The sequence below is a fragment of the Megascapheus bottae genome, chromosome 8, assembly GCF_031878675.1.
Source record: "Megascapheus bottae isolate mThoBot1 chromosome 8, mThoBot2.hap1, whole genome shotgun sequence".
Taxonomy (NCBI): domain Eukaryota; kingdom Metazoa; phylum Chordata; class Mammalia; order Rodentia; family Geomyidae; genus Megascapheus; species Megascapheus bottae.
The window spans coordinates 68,459,697-68,480,816 of NC_143516.1; the positions used below are offsets into that span (position 1 = coordinate 68,459,697).

General features: G+C 43.1%; 1 protein-coding gene across 3 annotated transcripts in view; it reads left to right on the forward strand.

Moving 5' to 3' along the window:
• Slc17a5 (solute carrier family 17 member 5) overlaps positions 1-20,880 on the forward strand; it is a 51,007-nt gene extending 30,127 nt beyond the window's left edge. For all 3 annotated transcript variants that reach the window (XM_090338545.1, XM_090338546.1, XM_090338547.1), the window contains 5 exons: positions 3,298-3,456; positions 4,186-4,318; positions 9,218-9,365; positions 18,637-18,727; positions 20,468-20,880. In XM_090338545.1, coding sequence (XP_090194671.1) covers positions 3,298-3,456; positions 4,186-4,318; positions 9,218-9,365; positions 18,637-18,727; positions 20,468-20,605 — 669 coding nt within the window. In that variant the 3' untranslated portion in view covers positions 20,606-20,880. The remainder of the gene's footprint in view (positions 1-3,297; positions 3,457-4,185; positions 4,319-9,217; positions 9,366-18,636; positions 18,728-20,467) is intronic.
• Positions 20,881-21,120: the final 240 nt, after the last annotated feature.

Here is a 21,120-nt window from a genome sequence, read left to right on the forward strand (position 1 = left end):
CACACATATATACTTCTATTGCAAATATGGGTAATGCTTTCAAAAACCCAATTTAATAAAAAAAAGTTACTGAACATTTTCTATGCACCGAGCTATCATCTAATGTATGAAGATGGATCAAAAGGAACAAGAATAGACCTTTACACTGGGCACGGGCATGGTGGCTCACAGGGCCTCATGCCTATAATCTTAGCTACTCAGGAGGCTGAGATCTGAGCATTGCAGTTCAAAGCCAGCCTGGGCACTAAAGTCTGTGAGGTGGCACTGTAGCTCAAGGGGCAGAGCAATAGCCTTGAGCTGAAGAGCTCAAGGACAATGCCCAAATCAAGTTAAAGTCCCACGACTGACAAAAAAAAGCCACCTAAGTAGGTACATACTGTAAACTGCAGAGTCGGCCTTAAAACACTGAGAACACACAGACCAGTATACCATTATTAGCCCCTCTGAATTGGAAAATATGCCACAAGGGCCAGCCTATATGTTAAATATCAATAGTTTCATTTCTCTTTTTTTAACAATTTTTTATTTCAATGTATAAAGGGGGTACAGTTATACTCGCCAGATAGAAGGTGCATTACTTCACACATTGATATCCCTTCTTATGTTTTTGTCCCCATTTCCCTCCCTTATTTCACTTTTTTTTTTCTTTTTTTTTGCCAGTCCTGGGCTTGAGCTCAGGGCCTGAGCACTGTCCTTGGACTTTCTCAAGGCTAGAGCTCTACCACTTGAGCCTCAGCACCACTTCTGGCTTTTTTCTATATGTGGTACCGAGGAATCGAACCCAGGTCTTCATGCATGCTAGGCAAGCACTTTAACCACTAGGCCAAACTCCTGCCCCCTTATTTCACTTTTATATTAGAAATGGCATAGATAGAAATTGTAATAGGTCTTTCCCTTTCCCCAGCCCAGTGAGGCATCTTGAATACCTCTGAGATACTTCTACCCTACTTTGAAACATTTACCCTTTATGGCTGCAGATAGCCACTCTGTTTCTCTTTCACATGCAGGTGTACACACAAACACACATATATATACAAAATAAGTTTAAGCAAGGATTAATTTTGGTATAACAAGGCTAAAATTAAGAGCAGTAGAAAAAGAAATATTTCCTGTTCCCCATACAGAAAATGGGAGTTTAAAATTGCACAGAGAGCCAGGCAGGGTCGCTTACTCCTATAATCCTAGCTACTCAGGAGACTTAAGATCTGAGGATTGTGGTTCAGAGCCAGACAGGGCACTGAAGACATGAGACTCTTATCTCCAATTAATCACTAGAAAACAGAAAGTAGAGCTGTGGCTCAAAGAGTAGGGCTGTAGCCCTGAGCTGAAGAACTCAGGGGAATTGCCTATGCCCAGGATAGGGTGGTAGCCTTGAGTTAAAGAGCTCAGGGACAGCACCCAGGCCCAGAGTTTAAGCCCCATGACCCACCAAAAAAAAAAAACTGCCCAGAGGGAATTTGGCCTAGTGGTAGAGTGCTTGCCTAGCATGCACAAAGACCAGGGTTCGATTCCTTGGTACCATATATATAGAAGAAGTCAGGGGGTGGGGAGTTTGGCCTAGTGCTTGCCTAGTATGCATGAAGACCTGGGTTCGATTCCTTGGTACCACATACATAGAAAAAAAGCCAGAAGTGGCGCTGAGGCTCAAGTGGTAGAGTTCTAGCCTTGACAAAGTCAAGGACAGTGCATAGGCCCAGGACTGGCAAAAAAAAAAAAGTCAGAAGTTGTGCTATGGCTCAAGTGGTAGAGCTCTAGCCTGAGAAAGACTGGCAAAAAAAGAAAAAAAGTGTCATATCTTTCAATTTTTAATCTTTTCTTTTGAGATTAGTTCTCACTGTGTTGCCCAGACTGGGCTCGAACTACATGTGTGTGCTATGACACCCAGCTTACACAAGTCATACAAGTCATATGAAGTTTGGATAGTAAAAGTTTTTCCTTATTTCTCTCAGTCTCTGAGTATGACTGTGAAAGTCTTCTTGATTCTTACAGAGAAATAGATGCTGAAAGTGGTCTCTGGTGTGATGACAAGTTTTAGGGTTGACATTGTAATCCTAACTTTACTTTCTGTCTGGGAAGGTAGCTAAATGGTTGTGTTTGCCTAGGTTGCATGAAGTGCCCTGGGTTTAACTCCTCAGCACCAGTAAAAGCCAGAAGTGGCACTGTGACTCAATGGTACAATGCTAGCCTTGATCAAAATAGCTCAGGATAAGTTCCCAGACCCTACTTTAAGCCCCAGGACTGGGAAAAAAAAATCCACTTTTCTCTGTAAATCATGAAGTCTCTAGTTGCATATGTGTGTGAGTGTGCATGTGCACCAGTACTAGGGCCTTGTACTCTCACTTGGCTTTGACATTTTGCTCAAGGCTGCCACTTTGCTTGAGCCACACAGCCACTTCCAGCCTTTTTGTTGTTGTTTTGTTTTATTTATTTTGTTTGCTAGTTAATTGAAGATAAGAGATTTTCCTGCCTAGGCTGATGTCAAACTGGGATTATTAGATCTCAGAATAGGTAGGATTATGCATGTGAGCCACAGACATCTGACTTCTACTTTTTTTTTTTGTTTTGCCAGTACTGGACTTTGCTCAGGGCCTGCACACTGTCCTTGGGCTTTCCTCAAGGCTAGAGCTCTACCTCTTGAGCCATAGCACCACTTCTGCCTTTTCTTTGTGTGTGGTACCAAGGAATCAAACCTGGGTCTTCCTGCATACTAGGCAAGCACTCTACCACTAGGCCAAACTCCCGGTACTTTTTTTTTTTTTTTTTCCAGTCCTGGGCTTGAGCTCAGGGCCTGAGCACTGTCCTTGGACTTTCTCAAGGCTAGAGCTCTACCACTTGAGCCTCAGCACCACTTCCAGATTTTTTCTATATATGTAGTACTGAGGAATCAAACCCCAGTCTTCATTTGTGCTAGGCAAGCACTCTACCACTAGGTCAAACTCCCGGCCCTATTTTTCTTTTTTTTATTTTGCCAGTCCTGGGGCTTGAACTACACTGTCCTCGGACACTTTTTGCTTGAGGCTCGTGCTCCTTCCAGCTTTTTCTGTTTTCGTGGTACTAGGAATCTAACCCAGGGCTTCATGCATGCAAGGCGAGCCATTCCACCACTAGGCCAAACTCTCAGCCCCTACTTAATATTTAAATAGAACAAATAAGCATCATACATTATGCCTTTAACTCCATGTACTACCTCTGAGGTGTTAACTTTAAATTTTGGAATGTATTAATCAAGTCTGATACTCTACATTCTAGTTTGTTTTAGCTAATAATCAATTGTCTTATTTTCTCTGTTTTCTTCAGCTTTCTTCCCAGAAATCAGTACCATGGATGTCTATTTTAAAATCACTGCCACTATGGGCCATTGTTGTTGCACACTTTTCTTACAACTGGACTTTCTATACTTTACTGACATTATTGCCTACTTACATGAAGGATATCCTCAGATTTAATGTTCAAGAGGTAAGAATAATCATCTGCTTTTTTTTTTTTTTAATGGGGCTTGAACTGAGGGCCTGGGCACTCTCCCTGAGCCTCTTTGTGCTCAAGGCTAGCACTCTACCACCTTGAGCCACAGTACCACTTCTGGGTTTTTGGTGATAAGAGTCTCACAAGGACTTTTCTGCTTGGACTGGCATTGAACCTTGATCTTCAGATCTCAATCTTCTGAGTAGCTAGGATTATAGGTGTGAACCATCAGCACCCACCTTATTATGTGGTTTTTGTGTAGAGTATATAGTCAAAATTATACACAAAATTTGTTTTCATCTCTATGAAATTCAGTTATTTTATATCTTCCATTTTAGTCTTCTATATTAATTTTTTTTTCTTTTTGTCAGTCCTGGGGCTTGAACACAGGGCCTGGGCATTGCCCCTGAGCTTCTTTTGCTCAAGGCTAGTATTCTACCACTTGAGCCACAGTACCAGTGCCAGCTTTGTCTTTGTATGTGGTACTGGGGCTTCCTGCATGCTAGGCAAACACTCTACCAATAGGCCACCTTCCCAGCTCCATGCCATATTAAATTTTGTAGACTTCTTTTTTTTTTTTCTTTTTTCTTTTTTTTTTTTTTATTTGTCAGTCATGGGACTTGAACTCTGGGTCTGGCACTGTCTCTGAGCTCTTCAACTCAAGGCCTTACCCCTTGAGCAACAGTGCCACTTCTAAAGCCTGTGTTTTCTTATCCCCTACAGAATGGTGTTTTATCTGCATTGCCTTATTTTGGCTGTTGGTTATGTATGATCCTGTCTGGTCAAGCTGCTGACACCTTAAGGGTAAAATGGAATTTTTCAGCTTTAAGTGTTCGAAGAATTTTTACCTTTATAGGTAAGTAAAGCAAATCAAGTTTTAGGTTTTTGTCTTAGTGGTTGTATGTTTGGGATTTTTACACACGGTCTTGAACTTGCTAGGCAGGCTCTTCTGAGATTGGGATTACAGGTTTAAGCTGCCACACACACGAGTAAATGAGTTTTTGTTTTGTTTACAATTATCAGACATAAAAAAAAAAAAGGCGGGGGGGCTTGGCCAGGAGTTTGGCCTAGCGATAGAAACAAAGATAATTTTATCTAAGGATTTCAGTGCCAAGAACCAGGAGCAGAGACCAAATATGCACTTCTCCTTATATCTCAATATCACAATAGTGGGAGGAAAATTTAAATGATACTAAAAAGTGAGGCAAAAATAGTTCTAAGCCAGGTGCCCGGTGTCTCACATCTATAATCCTAGCTATTTGGGAGGTTGAGATCTGCGGACTGAAGTTCAAAGCCAGCCCAGCAGGAAAGTCCATGAGACTCTTATCTCCAATTAAACACCAGAAAACCAGAAGTGGTTCTGTGGCCCAAATGGTAAAGTGCTAGTCATGAGCTGAAGAGCTCAGGCACAGCCCCAGGCCCAGATTTCAATCCCTGTAACTGACAAAAAAAAAAAAAAAAAAAAAAAAAACACGTCTGCCTGGCACTGGTGGCTCACGCCTATAATCCTAGCTACTTAGGAGGCTGATCTGAGTATTGTGGTTCAAAGCCACCCTAGACACCAAAGTCCATAAGACTTTTCTTTTTCTTCTTTTTTTTTTTTTTTTCCAGTCCTGTGGCCTGAACTCAGGGCCTGGGCACTCTCCTTGAACACTTTTTGCTCAAGACTAGCACTCTGCCACTTGAGTGCAATTTCTGGCTTTTTCTGTGTATGTGTATGTGGTACTGAGGAATTGAACCTAGGGCTTCATGCATGCTAGGTGAGCACTTACTCATTAGGCTACATTCCTGACCAGTATGTATGTATGTATGTATGTATTTATTTCCAGTACTGGTACTTGAACTCTGGGCTTGGGTGCTGCTCCTGAGCTCCTTTTTGCTCAAGGATATAGTGCTCTACCACCTAAGCCACAGCACCACCTCCAGCTTTTTCTGTAATTAGAGATAAGAGTCTCACAGATTTTCCCTCCTGGGCTGCCTTTAAACTGCAATCCTCAGATCTCAGCCTCCTGAGTAGGTAGGATTACAGGCGTGAGCCACCAGTGCTCAACAGGACTACAATTCTTTTTTTAACCACCTTCCCTCAAGATGTACAGCTCATTTTCTGTTTAGTGTCTAGTGAGGAGCACTTGTATTTGTTTACACTTGGTTCTACCTTTTCTGTGCTCCCCTTACCCTCCCAAATACAAATGAACAAGACGAAAAGAAAACAAAACAGCAGCAATGGCAGTCTCTCTTTTTCAATAGAATTATTTTATTGAATCATTGAAGTATCACAAGCTGATTATCAGGATTCTGGATGGTATTTCTGAAGATGAGTTAACTTAGATCTTATTTTTCAACCTGTTGAATTGTTCCTTTTCCAGAAACATATCAAAAATTTTTTTAAAAAAAATTTTTTTTGCCAGTCCTGGGAACTGAACATAGGGCCTGAGCATTGTCCTTGGACTTTCCCCAGTCTGTGCTCTACCACTTGAGCCACAGCACCACTTTTGGCTTTTCTATGTATGTAGTACTGAGGAATCAAATCTGGGTCTTTGTGCAAGCACTCTACCACTAAGCTCACTCCAGGCCAACCACCGTGAGACTCTTATCTCCAGTTAACCACCAGAAAACCAGATGTGGCTATGGCTCCAGTAGTAGAGCATCAACCTTGAGCTGAAGAGCTCAGGGACAGTACGCAGGCCCAGAATTCAAGCCCCACAACCCACAATAATATAATAACAATAATAATAATAATTATTATTATTATTATTCAGGACTGGGAGTTTGGCCTAATGGTAGAGTGCCTATCATTCATGAAGACCCTGGTTTGATTCCTCAGTACCACATACATAGAAAAAGCCAGAAATGGTGCTGTGGCTCAAGTGATAGAATTCTAGCCTTGAGAAAACCTAAGGATAGCACCAGGCCCTGAGATCAAACCTAGGACTGGCAAATAATAATAATAATAATAATAATAATAATAATAACAAATTCTAAAGTAGTTCTAAGCTTCCCTGTTTTTTTTTTTTGTCAGTCCTGGGGCTTGAACTCAGGGCCTAAGCACTGTCCTTGGACTTTTCTCCAGGCTAGAGCTCTACTACTTGAGCCATAGCACTACTTCCTGCTCTTTTCTATGTATGTGTTACCGAGGAATCAAACCTGGGTCTTCATGCATGCTAGGCAAACACTCTACCACTAGGCCAAACTCCTGGCCCAAAGCTTGTCTTTTTTTATTAAAAAATTTTATTAACACTGATTTTTTTAACATATTTCAAATGTCAAGTTTAACAAGTATTCAAGAAGGGTGTCTCTATATGCAATCACTGGCTCATAAATCACTGTCTATAGAATATATATTCATCATAGATTTATATGTCTATGTAGTTATATTTATTTATATCTCCAAGTTCATGTCAGTGGCCTTGAGTACCTATTGAGTCATTGCTCTTGTACTATTTGGATCTAATATCCACATATCAAGGAGACCACGTACCTTTTGTTCCTTTGTTCTTGGCTTACCTCACTCAGTATGATTTGCTCTGGTTTCATCCACTTCCCAGCCATTGTTTTATCTTGTCTGTTGGCTATGTAGCATTCCATTGTATATATGTGTACCACATTTTTTGTATTCATTCATCTGCAGTAGGGCATCTAGATTGTTTCCATCGCCTGGCTATTGTGAATAGTGCAGAGATGAACATAGCTGAGCAGGTGTCCCTATCATATCCTGGGTTAAGATGTTCAGGGTAGATGCCCAGGAGTGGTATGGTGGGATCGTAGGGAAGGTCTATTTTCAGTTCTTTAAGAAACCTCCAAACTGCAGGGCTGGGAGTTTGGCCTAGTGGTTAAAGTGCTTGCCTAGCATGCATGAAGACCCGGGTTCGATTCCTCGGTACCATATACATAGAAAAAAGCCGGAAGTAGTGCTGAGGCTCAAGTAGTAGAGCTCTAGCCTTGAGAAAGTCCAAGGACAGTGCTCAGGCCCTGAGCTCAAGCCCAGGACTGGCAAAAAAAGAAAAAGAAAAGAGAAACCTCCAAACTGCCTTCCAGAGTGGCTGTACTAGTTTACATTCCCACCAGCAGTGCAGTAGGGTTCCTCTTTCTCTACATCCCCACTAGCATTTGTTGTTGTCTGAGGTCAGAATATTGGCCACTGTGATTGGAGAGGGGTAGTATCTTAGGTTTGTTTTTATTTGTATTTCCTTCTGTCATTGTGTGTGGGGGGGGGTGGGTTATGGGGCCTGAGTGCTGTCCCTGAGCTCTGTAGCTCAAGGCTACCACCCTACCCCTGGGCCTGGGCATTGTCCCTGAGCTCTTCAACTCAAGGCTACCACCCTATCCTTGAGCCAAGCCCCACTTCCCATTTTCTAGAGGTTAATTGGAGATAAGAGTCTCAGATCCTTTTGTGCCCAGGCTGGCTTTAAACCTCGATCCTAAGATCTCAGCCTCCTGAGTAGCTAAGATTACAGGTGTGAGCCACTGCACCCAGCTCTTCTGTCATTTTTTTAAAGTGAATATACACTGAATTTCAAAAAAAAATTGCCAGTCCTTGTTTGAACTCAAGTCCTGAGCACTGTCCTTGGGCTTTCTCAAGGATAGAGCTCTACCACTTGAGCCACAGCACCACTTCCAGCTTTTTCTATGTATACGGTACCAAGGGATCGAACCCAAGTCCCCAAAAAATAGTTTCTAAAGTAAGTTAATACAGCTCCAGTTATTAGATAGCACTGTTATAGTATACCCTAGGGTTGGCACAAGAGGTGCACATGTTGTGCCTAGAAGCAAGATGGATCAGGGCAGGGAGAATGGCTTAGTGGTAGAATGCTTGCCTAGCATGCATGAAGCCCTGTGTTCAATTCTCCAGGACTACATACACAGAAAAAGCTAGAAATGGTGCTGTGGCTCAAGTGGTAGGGCCTTGAGAAAGCCCAGGGACAGGGGACCAGGAGTTTGGCCTAGTGGTAGAGTGCTTGCCTAGCACGAATGAAGACCCAGGTTTGATTCCTTGGTACTGCATACATAGAAAAAGCCAGAAATGGTACTGTGGCTCAAGTGACAGAGCTGTAGATCAGTGTGTTCAAGCCCCAAGACTGGCAAAAAAAAAAAGGAGGGGGGCAAGATTTTTTGACATCACTCTATAGTATTTTGTTTGCCTATTTTTTTGTTTTCCCTTCCTTCTGTCCTTCCTTCCAAGGTTCCTTCCTTTCTTTCTTGTGCCAGACTTAGGGCTTAAAGGCTTCTTTAGGGCCTGGGCTTCTTTTTGCTCAAGGCTAGTGTACTACCACTTGAGCCATAGTGCCACTCCTGGCTTTTTCTAGTAAGTGCTGATGAAATCGAGCCCAGGGCTTCATGCATGCTAAGCAAGCACTCTACCACTGAGCCACATTCCCAGCCCTTTGCCTATTTTTCTTATACGCATTTAAACTGCAGTGAGTCAGCTACTGCTTCCCTCTATGGCCATAGTTTTCTGTCATTCTCTTTATCTCTTCTCTACCATTTTTGAATTTTGGCTGAGTCCTGGCCACATGAAAATAGTATAATAATATAGTATAGATAGTATGATATAAATAGTATAATAAAGCCTTCCACTATCATGTTAGCTGTGTTGTGTCTGCCCATGTTTTCGAGTAGTTGTTCTGGGGAATCTTATCAGTCTTCCAATCATTTCAATGTTTCTCCAGTAGGTGGCAGCAGTGTCAAACATCAGGTTTATACTAATTCATGATGGAAAAAAGTACTATTAACTGGGCTTCTTCTCTTTTATGCTCAGGCATGACTGGACCTGCTGTATTCCTGGTAGCCGCTGGGTTTATAGGCTGTGATTATTCCTTGGCTGTTGCATTCCTAACTGTATCAACTACATTGGGAGGCTTTTGTTCTTCAGGGTTCAGCATCAACCATCTGGATATTGCTCCTTCGTGAGTATAAATATAGATGATTATGATTGACTTTATATTGTATTATAATCATGATATCTATAAATGTTAGCGTTGTATATGTGTGCATGTATACATATATGTGTGTGTGTGCCAGCCCTAGGGCTTCCACTCAAAGCCTGGGCACTGTCACTGAGGTTTCTTGCTCAAGGCCAATACTTCACCAATTCGAGCTTTTTAGTGGTTAATTGGATATAAGAGTTTCATGACTTTCCTGCCTGGGCTGGCTCTGAACAGAGATCCTCAAATCTCTACCTCCTGAGTAGCTAGAATTACTGGTGTGAACCACCTGCACCTGGCTCCAATTTAGCCATTTTAAATTTACAATTCTGTTATATAACTATTGCCACTAATAGACTCTACTTTTTCCTCTTTTCCAACTGGAATTCTTTACCCAGTAAACACTACTCCCTCATCCTGCCCCTCCCATAGCCTAATAACTATCATTCTGCCTTCTGGTTCTGTGAGTTTTACCACTTTGTGAATGATTGAGTTCTTAGCAAGATTTCAATTTACCTAGTGAATTGTTTCTAAACTTTTAACCTAGTAAGGCCTTGCTCTCTGATGTCTAAAATAAAAGAAAATAGGATCATGAAATAAAAATTAGAGCTACTGAGTCGGGTGAGGTGGCTCATGCCTGTAATCCTAGCTACTCAGGAGGTTGAGATCTGGTGATCAAGGTTCAAAGCCAGCCCAGGCACAAACAAACCTGAGACTCTTATCTCCAATTAACTTCTAGAAAACGGAGAAGTGGGGCTTGGCTCAAGGGTAGGGTGGTAGCCTTGAGATGAAGAGCTCAGGGTTAGTGTTCATCCAGGCATCTAGGCCAAGTTCAAATCCCACCATGACCCACCAAAAAGAAAAAAAAGAATATGAGACTCTTCAATTACTAGAAAAGGAGAAGTGTGGCTGTGACTCAAGGGGTCGGGCAGTAGCCTTGAGCTGAAGAGCTCAGGGATAGCACCCAGCCCGAGTTCAAGCCCTATGACCTCCCCCCCACACACACACATACAAAATTAGAGCTACTGTCAAAAGAAGATGAAAATGAGTGCTACAAGAAAAATAAAATAGGGGCTGGGAATATGGCTTAGTGGTAGAGTGCTTGCCTGCATGGGTGAAACCTTAGATTTAATTACTCAGTACCACATAAACAGAAAAAGCCAAAAGTGGCACTATGGCTCCAATGGTAGAGTGCTAATAACCTTGAGCAAAAGAAGCTCAGGGAGATGAGAGGAGGGAAACGGGGACAAAAACATGAGAAAAGATATCAATGTGGGAGAAGTAATATACCTACTACCTCACGAATGTAACTGTAACCCCTCTACACATTATCCCGACAATAAAATTTAAAAAAAAAGAAGCAGCAGCAGCAGCTCAGGGACAATGCTTAGGCTGAGTTCAAGCTCCAGGACTGGCAGAAAGAAGGAGGGAAAAAAGGAAAAAAAATACACAGTGTAATGAACTGAACTATTTTAGGTTAGCTTTTGAGTCAAGTATTATGACCCGAATCACATATCAATCCAAATAAAGTACTAAATATTAGTAATTTGTTAGAAAAAGAAAATAATGTCCAGGCTCACACCTGGTTATGGTTGTAGCTACTCAGAAAACTGAGATCAGAGGATCTCACTTCAAAGCCAGCCCAGGCAGGACAGTCCATGAGACTCCTATTTCCAGTGAACTACCAGAAAACTGGAGGTGACTCTGTGGCTTAAAATAAAAGAGCACTAGCATTGAACAAAATAACTGGGGAACAGTGCCTAGGCCCTGAGTTCTGGCCCCTTTACCAAAAACAACAACAACAAAATCAAGGCCAGAAGTTTGACCTAGTGGTAGAGTGTTTGCCTAGCCTGCACGAAGATTTGGGTTTAATTCCTCATAACCACATGCATAGAAAAGCCAGAAGTGGTACTGTGGCTCAAGTGGTAGAGTACTAGCCTTGAGCACTAGCCCAAGGACAGGAACTCAGGCCCTGAGTTCAATCCAGGACTGGCAAAAATAAAATAAAAAACTGATCAGGCCCTGGTGGCTCATACCTGAAATCCTAGCTACTCAAGAGGCTGAGATCTGAAGATCAGGATTCAAAGCCAGCCAAAGCACAAAAGTCCTTGATACTCTTACCTCCAATTAACTACCAGAAAACCAGAAGTGGCCCCGTGGCTCAAGAAGTATAGAATGGTAGCCTTGAGCTGACGAGCTCAGGGTCAGCGCCCAAGCCCAGGGTTTAAGCCTCAGGATGGACAAGATTAAAAATAAAAAAATATGGAGCCTGGCTCCGATGGCTGACGCCTGTAATCCTAACTACTCAGGAGGCTGAGATACGAGGATCAAGGTTCAAAGCCAGCCTGGGCACAAAAGGACCTAAGACTCTTATCTCCAATTAACCTCTAGAAAGCCAAGTGGGTCTTGGCTCAAGGGTAGGGTGGTAGCCTTGAGCTGCAGAGCTCAAGGACAGTGCCCAGGCTGACTGAGTTCAAGCCCCATGACCCACCGGAGAAAAAAAAAAAAGCACAACATGGTGCAACCATCTATAATCTCAGCTACTCAGAAAGCAAAGGCAAGAATCACAAGTTTGAGTCCAACCTAGACAATTTAGCTAGACTCTCTCTCAAAATCTTCATTGATGAAAGTGAACTATGCAACTTATCGGTAAAGAAGAGAGGAAGGAAATGGGAAAGAATGATGGAACAGATACTATACTATACAAAAGGTAATGCACTTATTATCTGATATACGTAAAAGTTGTAAAGATAACCCTGCTGTATATCACCTCCAAAACAACAATAAAGTAAATCATTTTTTAAAAAAGGACGGGGGGTGGCTAGGAGTTTGGCCTAGTGGTAGAGAATAGAGTGCTTGCCTAGCATGCACAAAGACCTGGGTTCAATTCCTAGGTACCACATACATAGAAAAAAGCCAGAAATGGTGCTGAGCCTTGAGAATATCCAAGGATAGTGCTCAGGCCCTGAGCTCAAGGCCCAGGACTGGCAAAAAAAAAAAAAAAGGCAGGGTAGGGGTTGGCTGTCCTGGTCGTAAGACCCAGGTTTGATTGCACGGTACCACGTATGTAGAAAAAAGCTGGAAATGGTGCTGTGGCTCAAGTGATAGGGCTCTAGCCCTGAAAAAACACAAGGACAGTGCTCAGGACTAGAGTTCAAGGCCCAGGACTGGCAAAAAAAGAAAGGACAAGAACATAAAACAGGTTCTGGGGGTTGGACAACAGCAGTAAGTAGGAAGAAGAGGAACAGAGGTAGAGATGAAGGTAGTTTGTATGCAAGTATGAAAACACAATGATGAAATGTGTTGAAATGGTTTAAGAAAGGAGGGAGGGAGGGAAGAGAGTGAGGAGGGTAAGTTCAACTAGGGCACATTATATGCTTGTTTGGAAATGTCACAGTAAAACTCCCTGTACAATTACTATATGCTAATAAAAAATGCAAAAAATAAAGAAAATCTTAAGCCAGGCGCCATTCGTCACACATGATTAATTCTAACTACTCAGGAAGCTGAGTTCTGAGGATCAGGGTTCAAAGCCAGCCTGGGCACTAAAGACGGTGAGACTCTTATCTCTAGTTAACCACCCAAAAACCAGAAATGGCACTCTGCCCCAAGGGGTAGGGTATTAACCTTGAACTGAAGAGCTCAGGGACAGTGCCCCGGCCCAGAGTTCAAGTCACACCGACTGACAAAAATAAATGCAAAAAATAAAATGCTTCAGCAAGGCGCCACTGGTCACACCTGTGATCCTAATTACTCCAGGCTGAGATATGAAGATCCTGACACAAACCAACCAGGGCAGACAAATTCGGAAACTAACTACCAAAAAGCCAGCAGTAGATTTATGACTCAAGTAGTAGAACATCAGTTAGAACATCAGTCTTGAGTACAAAAGCTAAGGAATAACACCCAGCCCCCTGACTTCAAGCTCCAGTAACAACACCAAACATAAAAAAAGTCAGTATTTTTACTAACAGATGGCTTTTCCCATGGCTTTTCCTTCTTAGACTGAAATAGACTCTCTGAGTAACTTTGAAGGGAATTGGATAGACGTGCAGTGGTTTCCACCACACAATTCTAGTTCTTGAACAGCGGAGAATCCAAACTGAGACCATACAGCATGTCTTCCCCCGTGGCTATCCCTCACAGCCTTTCCTGGCCAAGTGTAATATAAATACTTGAATGAGCTTCTTGGTGCTGACGTGTAGAATTTCACAGCATTCATTTGCACTTAATATCTGTCACTGAAAAGGCCTGGCAGCGTTGCACTTGGCCCCTCCTGCTGCCACAGTGTTAATGGTTTAAAAAAGAGACACAAGTCCTGCCAAGGTTGAGTAATTTAAGATACACTTCTCCATCCAGGGGATAAGGCAAAACGATCTGTGTGCATGCTCTGTGTGCGTGCGTGTGCTATGGGGCATGTAAGCATGGATTTACAACATCGAAGTTTAAGAAGTTAAGCTGGGCACCAATGGCTCACACCTATAATCCTCTTTGTTCAAAGCCAACCTGGGCAGGAAAGATGTGAAACTCTTATCTCCAATTAACCACTAAAACCTGAAGTAGAACTGTGGCTCAAATAGTAGAGCACTACCCTTGAGCACAAAAGCTCAGGGACAGCACCTAGGCCCTGGGTTCAAACCCCAGGACTAGCACACCAAAAAAAAGTTGCTTTATATAAGGTTCGGTAGGGAGGTGGAGAAAGGTACTGAGGCTTGACTGGGCCATTTCTCAGCTTTCATGCTCAAGGTTAGTGCTTTACAACTTGAGTCATAGCCCCAATTCTGGTTCTTTCAGTGGTTAGTTGGAGTCTCACAGACTTTCCTGCCTATGCTGGCCTCAAACCTCAGTCTTCAGATTTCAGTCTTTTGAGTAGGGAGGATTACAGGCATGAGCCACCCACCTTGTTTATTGAAGTTTCAACATCACTTTTGTTTGTTTTCATTTCAATGTTTGTTTGTTTGTTTGTTCCACACTGGTGAATATGTGTCAGACTCCTGGCCCCAGCTTCAGTATTGAGGATCTTAGCTCTGATAGAAATGGGTTATCCCATCTAACAAAACATCAAGCTGCTTTCATTCTGGCCAGAATTTATTTTATACACTGATTATGTCTCCCAAAATTAAAAGCTATAATTGGACAGCTAACTACAATATATGTGTGTATAATTAAGACAACAATTAAACCGGTGCTGATGGCTCATATCCAACGTTAAAAGCCAGCCCCAACAGGAAGGTCTATGAGACTCTTACTCCATTTAAACACTGAAAAGCCAGAAGAGGAGCGATGGCTCAAATGATAGAGCACTAGCCTTGAGTCAAAAAGAAAACGGACAGTGCCAAGGCCCTGAGTTCAAGTTCCAGGACCAGAAAGGGGGGAAGGAAAGATAACAATTAAAAGAAAGGCACTGAGGGCTGTGAAGGCACCGGTGGCTCACGCCTGCAATCCTAGCTCCTCAGGAGACTGAGTGAAAAAAAGGCATAAAACTGAAAGGAGGAACACTGAGCAGATGTGTATTCAGTATACACTACATGGGAAATAAACTGAGCAACTTGTGGACAGGGAAGGAAGGAAGAGGGAAAGAGAAATGAGGAGTGACATTGTCCAAAAACAAATGTACTCGTGACTTGACACTTACAAAATGGTAACTCCTCTGTACAGTACCTGAGTACTAACAAAATTATATTTACTAAAAAAAGTTGGAAGCCAGGCCTGGTGGCTCACGCCTGTGATCCTCGCTACTCAGGAGGCTGAGATCTGAGGATCAAGGTTCAAAAGCCAGTCCAAGCACAAAAGGACCTGAGACTCTTTATCTCCAATGAACCTCTAGAAAAATGAGAAGTGGGGCTTGACTCAAGGGTTGGGTGATAGCCTTGAGCTGTAGAGCTCAGGGACAATGCCCAGGCTAGCTTTGGACTGTGATCCTTAGAATCGGCCTCCTAAGTAACCAGGATGATGGGCATGAACTACCAGTCCCCATCTGGGGCAGAAATTTTTGAAGATTTGTGTTTAAACATAAAATAAGAACATCTCGCTTTCCTAAGATTTACTCCTTAGAGGAAATCATTGCACTTGAGAAACTTTTTCCAAACTTACTAAGAATGCCTTTTGTTTCAGTCATACAATGTAGAACATACTTGTCTCCTAAGGCAATGTACAACGGTTTAGCTGTAAGCAAATATTCTTTGGTGAAACCAGTATATTACAAAATTTACATATTTCACATGTTTTTTGTTGTTATTTTTTTTGTCAGTCCTGGGGCTTGAACTCTGGGCCTGGGTGCTGTCCCTGAGCTCTTCAGCTCAAGGCTACTGTCCTACCCTTGGGCCTGGGTATTGTCTCTGAGCTCTTCAGTTCAAAGCTACCACCCTACCCCTTGAGCCACAGTGCTACTTCCGGTTTTCTAGTAGTTAATTGGAGATAAGAGTTCCAGGGACTTTAGTGCCCACTGACTTTGAACCCCAATCCTCAGATCTCAGCCTCCTGAGTAGCTAGGATTACAGGCATGAGTCAACATGCCCAGCTCACATGGTCTTTTACAGTAATATACTAGAAATATAAATATAGTAAAATTAAGTAGAATACCAAAATGTCCATGCTGATTATCTCTATTTGAAAGAATTACATGTAATTGCATTTTCTAAATGCTATTCCTTGGGCAGGGGATGTAGCTCTTGGCAAAGTGCTTGCCTAGCAAGTGCAATGTCCTGAGTTCGATCCCCAGTACCAAAAAAAAAGAAGACTCCCCCCCCAAAGAAAGAAACTATTCCTTTTTTTATTTTGATTTTTCATAAGTGCTAGGGTTTAAATTCAGGACCTAGTGTTCCCCTGCAAGCATTTTACCACTTCAGCTACTCCCTTCAGACCTTTTGGCTTGTTTTGTTTAGCTAGTCCTAGCTTTTGAACCAGGACCCCATACTATCTTTGAGCTTCTTTTGCTGGAGGCTAGCACTCTACCACTTGAGCCACAACTCCATTTCCAGCTTTTTTATTAGCTATAATTAGAGATTAAGAGTCTCACAGGCTTTTCTGCATGGGCTATCTTTGAACCTTGGTCCTCAGATCTCAGCCTCCTGAGTAGCTAGGATAGCGGGCGTGACTCACCATGGCCCTGCTTGGCTTCCTGTTTTACACACACACACACACACACACTTTTCCTGGAGAGGTTTGAGACCTTGAACCTCCTACCTGCGCTGCTTGAACAAGTGAACCCCACCCCCCCATCCACTTTCAGGAGATGGAATCTCAGTAATTCCTCTGTGCGGCTGGCTGGCCTCAGACCCTAATACTCCCAGGCACTGCAGCTAGCTTTAAAAAGTGTAAAAGCTAGGGACTAGTGGCTCACAACCGTAAATCTAGCTACTCAGAAGGCTGAAATCTGGCCCGGGAGTTTGGCTTAGTGGTAGAATGCTTGCCTACCATGCACGAAGACCGGGTTCAATTCCTCGGTACCACATATACATAGAAAAGGCCAGAAACGGTACTGAGGCTCAAGTAGTAGAGCTCTAGCCTTGAGAAAGTCCAAGGACAGTGCTCAGGCCCTGACTTCAAGGCCCAGGACTGGCAGAAAGAAAGAAAGAAAGAAAGAAAGAAAGAAAGAAAGAAAGAAAGAAAGAAAGGAAGGAAGGAAGGAAGGAAGGAAGGAAGGAAGGAAGGAAGGAAGGAAGGAAGGAAGGAAGGAAGGAAGGAAGGAAGGGAAGAAAGGAAAGGAAGGAAGAAAGAAAGGAAGGAAGGAAGGAAGGAAGGAAGGAAGGAAGGAAGGAAGGAAGGAAGGAAGGAAGGAAAGAAAGGAAGAAAGGAAAGGAAGGAAGAAAGAAAGGAAGGAAGGAAGGAAGAAAAGAAAGAAAGAAAGAAAGGAAGGGAAGAAAGAAAGAAAAGAAAAGAAAGGCTGAGCTCTGAGGATCCTGGGTTAAAGCCAGCCTGAGCAAGAAAGTCTGTGGAACTCTATCTCTAATTAGCCCCCAAAAGACAAGTAGATCTGGGTCTCAAGTGGTAGAGTAGGAGCCTTGAGTAAAATAGCTCAAGGACAGTTGACCATCCCCTGAATTCAAGCCCCAATACTGGCACACAATTTTTTTTTTTTTAACTAAGCTAGATACTGTGGCTCATACCTGTAATCTCTAGCTAAAAGACAAGAGGATCACATGGTTCAAAGCTAGACAGAGAACTCAGGAGGCTGAGCCAGCCCAGGCACTAAAGAATGTGAGACTCTTACCACCAATTAATCTCTAGAAAGCAAGAAATGGGGCTCTGGCTCCAGGGGCAGGGCAGTAGCCTTGATCTGAAGAGCACAGGGACACTGCCCAGTCCTAGAGGTAGGGTGGTAGCCTTGAATTATAGAGCTCAGGGACAGTACCCAGGCCCAGAGTTCAAGTCCCATGAGCCACCATTAAAAAGGGGGGGGGGGGGGATAGGAGTTTGGCCTAGTGGTAGAGTGCTTGCCTAGCATACACAAACACCTGGGATCGATTCCTCAGTACCACATACATAGAAAAAAGCTGGAAGTGGTTCTAATACTCAAGTAGTAGAGCTCTAGCCTTGAGAAAGTCCAAGGACAGTGCTCAGGCCCTGAGCTCAAGCCCAGGACTGGAAAAAAAAAAAAAACCTACACAGAACAGGAAATTCACTAGACTCCATCTCCAGAATAACCAGCAAACAAGCAAGTCTGGGGTTATGGTTAACATGCTAGAGCATCAGCCTAGCAAGTACCACACACAAAATAATAAAATAATTATACACACTAAGCTTTTTCTTTGAGCCGCAGCACCCCTTCCCACATTAAGCTTTTTCTCCAGAGGTAGTGAGTATGAAAGTTCATGTCAATACTCTTCTATGTCATCTCCCTGGCTCTGTTCCTTTAAATAACATCACAACACTAAGGAACAATTGGAATTAAGGGTCTGTTTCTGTTGAGTTTTTTTGTTTTGATTTTTACAGTCCTGGGGTGTGGGGACTTGAACTCAGGGCCTGGGCACTGTTCCTGAGCTTCTTTTTGCTCAAGGCTAGCACTCTACCACTTGAGCCACAGCCCCACTTCAGGTGTTTTTCTGTTTATGTGGGATTGTGGAATCAAACCCAGGGCTTTGTGCATGTTAGGTAAGCACTCTACCGCTAAGCCACCTTGCCAGCCTGGGAATGTAAGTCTCTTCACGAGATAATATGGAATCCAGTTCAGTGAGTCATTTCATTGAGGCCACACAAGGCAGGAGGGGAAGGCAGGTTCCTTCCGCAAGTGACCTGTGCATGCTTTCCACAGGTACGCCGGTGTGCTGCTGGGCATCACAAACACCTTCGCCACCATCCCCGGCATGATTGGGCCTCTCATCGCTACGAGTCTCACCACACACGTAAGTCAGTCCTTCACCTGTCCACACCTGCCTCAGAATTAAAGAACTTTTTTTTTTGTCAATCTTGGGGCTTAAACTCAGGGCCTGGGCACTGTCTCTGAGCTCTTTCTCTCAAGACTAGCACTTGGTGGCCAGGAGTGTGGCCTAGTGGTAGAGTACTCGCCTAGTATGCATGAAGCCCTGGGTTCAATTCATTGGCATCACATACACAGAAAAAGCTGGAAGTGGCACTGTGGTTCAAGTGGCAAAGTGCTAGTCTTGAGCAGAAAGTGTCCAAGGACAGTTCTCAGACCAAGTTCAAGCCCCAGAACTAGCAACAAAAAAAAAAAAGTTTAGTACTCTACCACTTTGTGATATTGCTCCACTTCTGGTTTTCTGGTGGTTAATTGGAGATAAAAGTCTCAGGGACTTGAGTGCCTGGTCTGGTCTGGCTTTGAACCACAATCCTCAGATCTTAACCTCCTGTGTAGCTACAATCACAGGCATAAGCCACCAGTGCATATATTTTTATTTGTATTTATTTATTTATTTATTTATTTTTGCCAATCCCTAGGCTTGTACTCAGGGCCTGAGTACTTTCCTTGGGCTTTGTCAAGGCTAGAGCTCTACCACTTGAGCCTCAGCACCACTTTGTCTATGTATGTGGTACTGAGGAATCAAAGCCTAGTCCTTGTGCATGCTAGGCAAACACTCTACCACTAGGCCAAACTCCCAGCCCCAAGTAAAAGATATTTTAATGGTAATTTCTGCTGAAATTCTTCATGACACAAAGTGTGCCTGTATCACTATGGTAATGGCTGAGAAAGTTTATTTCCAAAGACTACTCTTAAAAGCCTGTACTCCTAGGGCCAGGAGTTTAACCTCGTGGTACAGTCTGACTTTCAGCAGCATATAAATGGAATCACTCATTGTACTGTTTCTCTAACCGCCTTTTTTTATTCCGTTTCCTGAAGTTTATTTTGATAATGTTATTTTATATGATCAGATGTACAGAGAGAGGCCTTGCATCTTTGTGTTCCTCCTCTACAAGCTTCCTCCTTTGGTCTCACTGTGAGTGAATGCCTGGAGTCCTGTATAATTGCTTTGCTTTGCTTTTTTCTAATTTTTTTTTTTTATTGTCAGGGTGATATATAGAGGGATTGCTGTTATATCTGAAAGGTAGAAAGCACATTACTTCTTGAACACTGTTACTCCTTCCCATGTTTTTCCTGTATAATTTCTTTGTCCCAGTGTATTTTAGCTCTAGCTTCCACATGTGAGAGAAAGCATGTGCTGTTTGGCTTTGTGAGCTAACTTAACATGATTTGTTGTGGGTCCATCTATTCCCTGTCTCTACCTTTTTTGTTTTTGGCCCATTCTGGGCTTGAACTCTGGGCTTGGGACTCTGACCCTGAGTTTCTTGATTCAAGGCTAGCGCTCTTGAGCAACACAGTACCACTTGAGCCATGGTACCACTTCCAGCTTTTCTGAGTCTGTGAGTCTCACAGACTTTCCTGCCCAGGCTATCCTCGAACCGAGACCCTAAAATCTCAACCTACTGATTAGTGAGGATTACAGACCTGACCTACCGGCCCCCAGCTGCACGACACTTTTAAGCAGTGTGTCTGTGTGGCGGAGCTCATTTCATTGCTGTGTAATTCTGTCGATGAGTACACCACAGCCCTTGAGCTGAGGACACGGGCTCTGGGGAGTGATACCACCGTGACACACACTATGTGGATTTTCTTTCTCTCTTCGTAGAACACTGTTACCGAATGGCAAATGGTTTTCTATATCGCTGCTGCTATTAATGTATTTGGTGCCATTTTCTTTATGGTATTCGCCAAAGGTGAAGTGCAGAGCTGGGCTCTCAGTGATCAGCATGGACACAGAAACTGAAGAAGCCAATAAAGAATCCTGTCTCCAGGGATGTATTTTTGTTTATCATGTAACCTGAAAGTGCCTTTGATATGTTCATGTGTAAGCATTCTATATACCAAAAAAATGTACTTATGATAGTTTTTTAAGGTTTGTAATCAGGAAATGTCACTAGTTGCCAGATGAGTAAAATGAGCAAGTTTTAATTAATAATAATAATATATAAGCTGAAGCTCATACTTTAAGTTCACAAATGTGGCTGCAAGTCAGGAAGCAGGAGGGGCAACACTGCAGGGAATGAGCTGAAAAGGACCCGAGTTCTTTGGTTTACAGGAGCTGGCTTAGAGCAAACCCAGTCTTGTTTGCTTTTCTCCTAAGAATGACCTGTCAGCTCTTCCTGACAAACGTGTGCTGCCAGCCACTGCATCGGGAGGCCTGACAGGAGACAGGGACGCCTGCCCAGCACCACACTCATACATAACATGTATGTAAAGCTCAGAGCACACAGAAGCCAGCAAGCCCCAGCTGTGGACTGC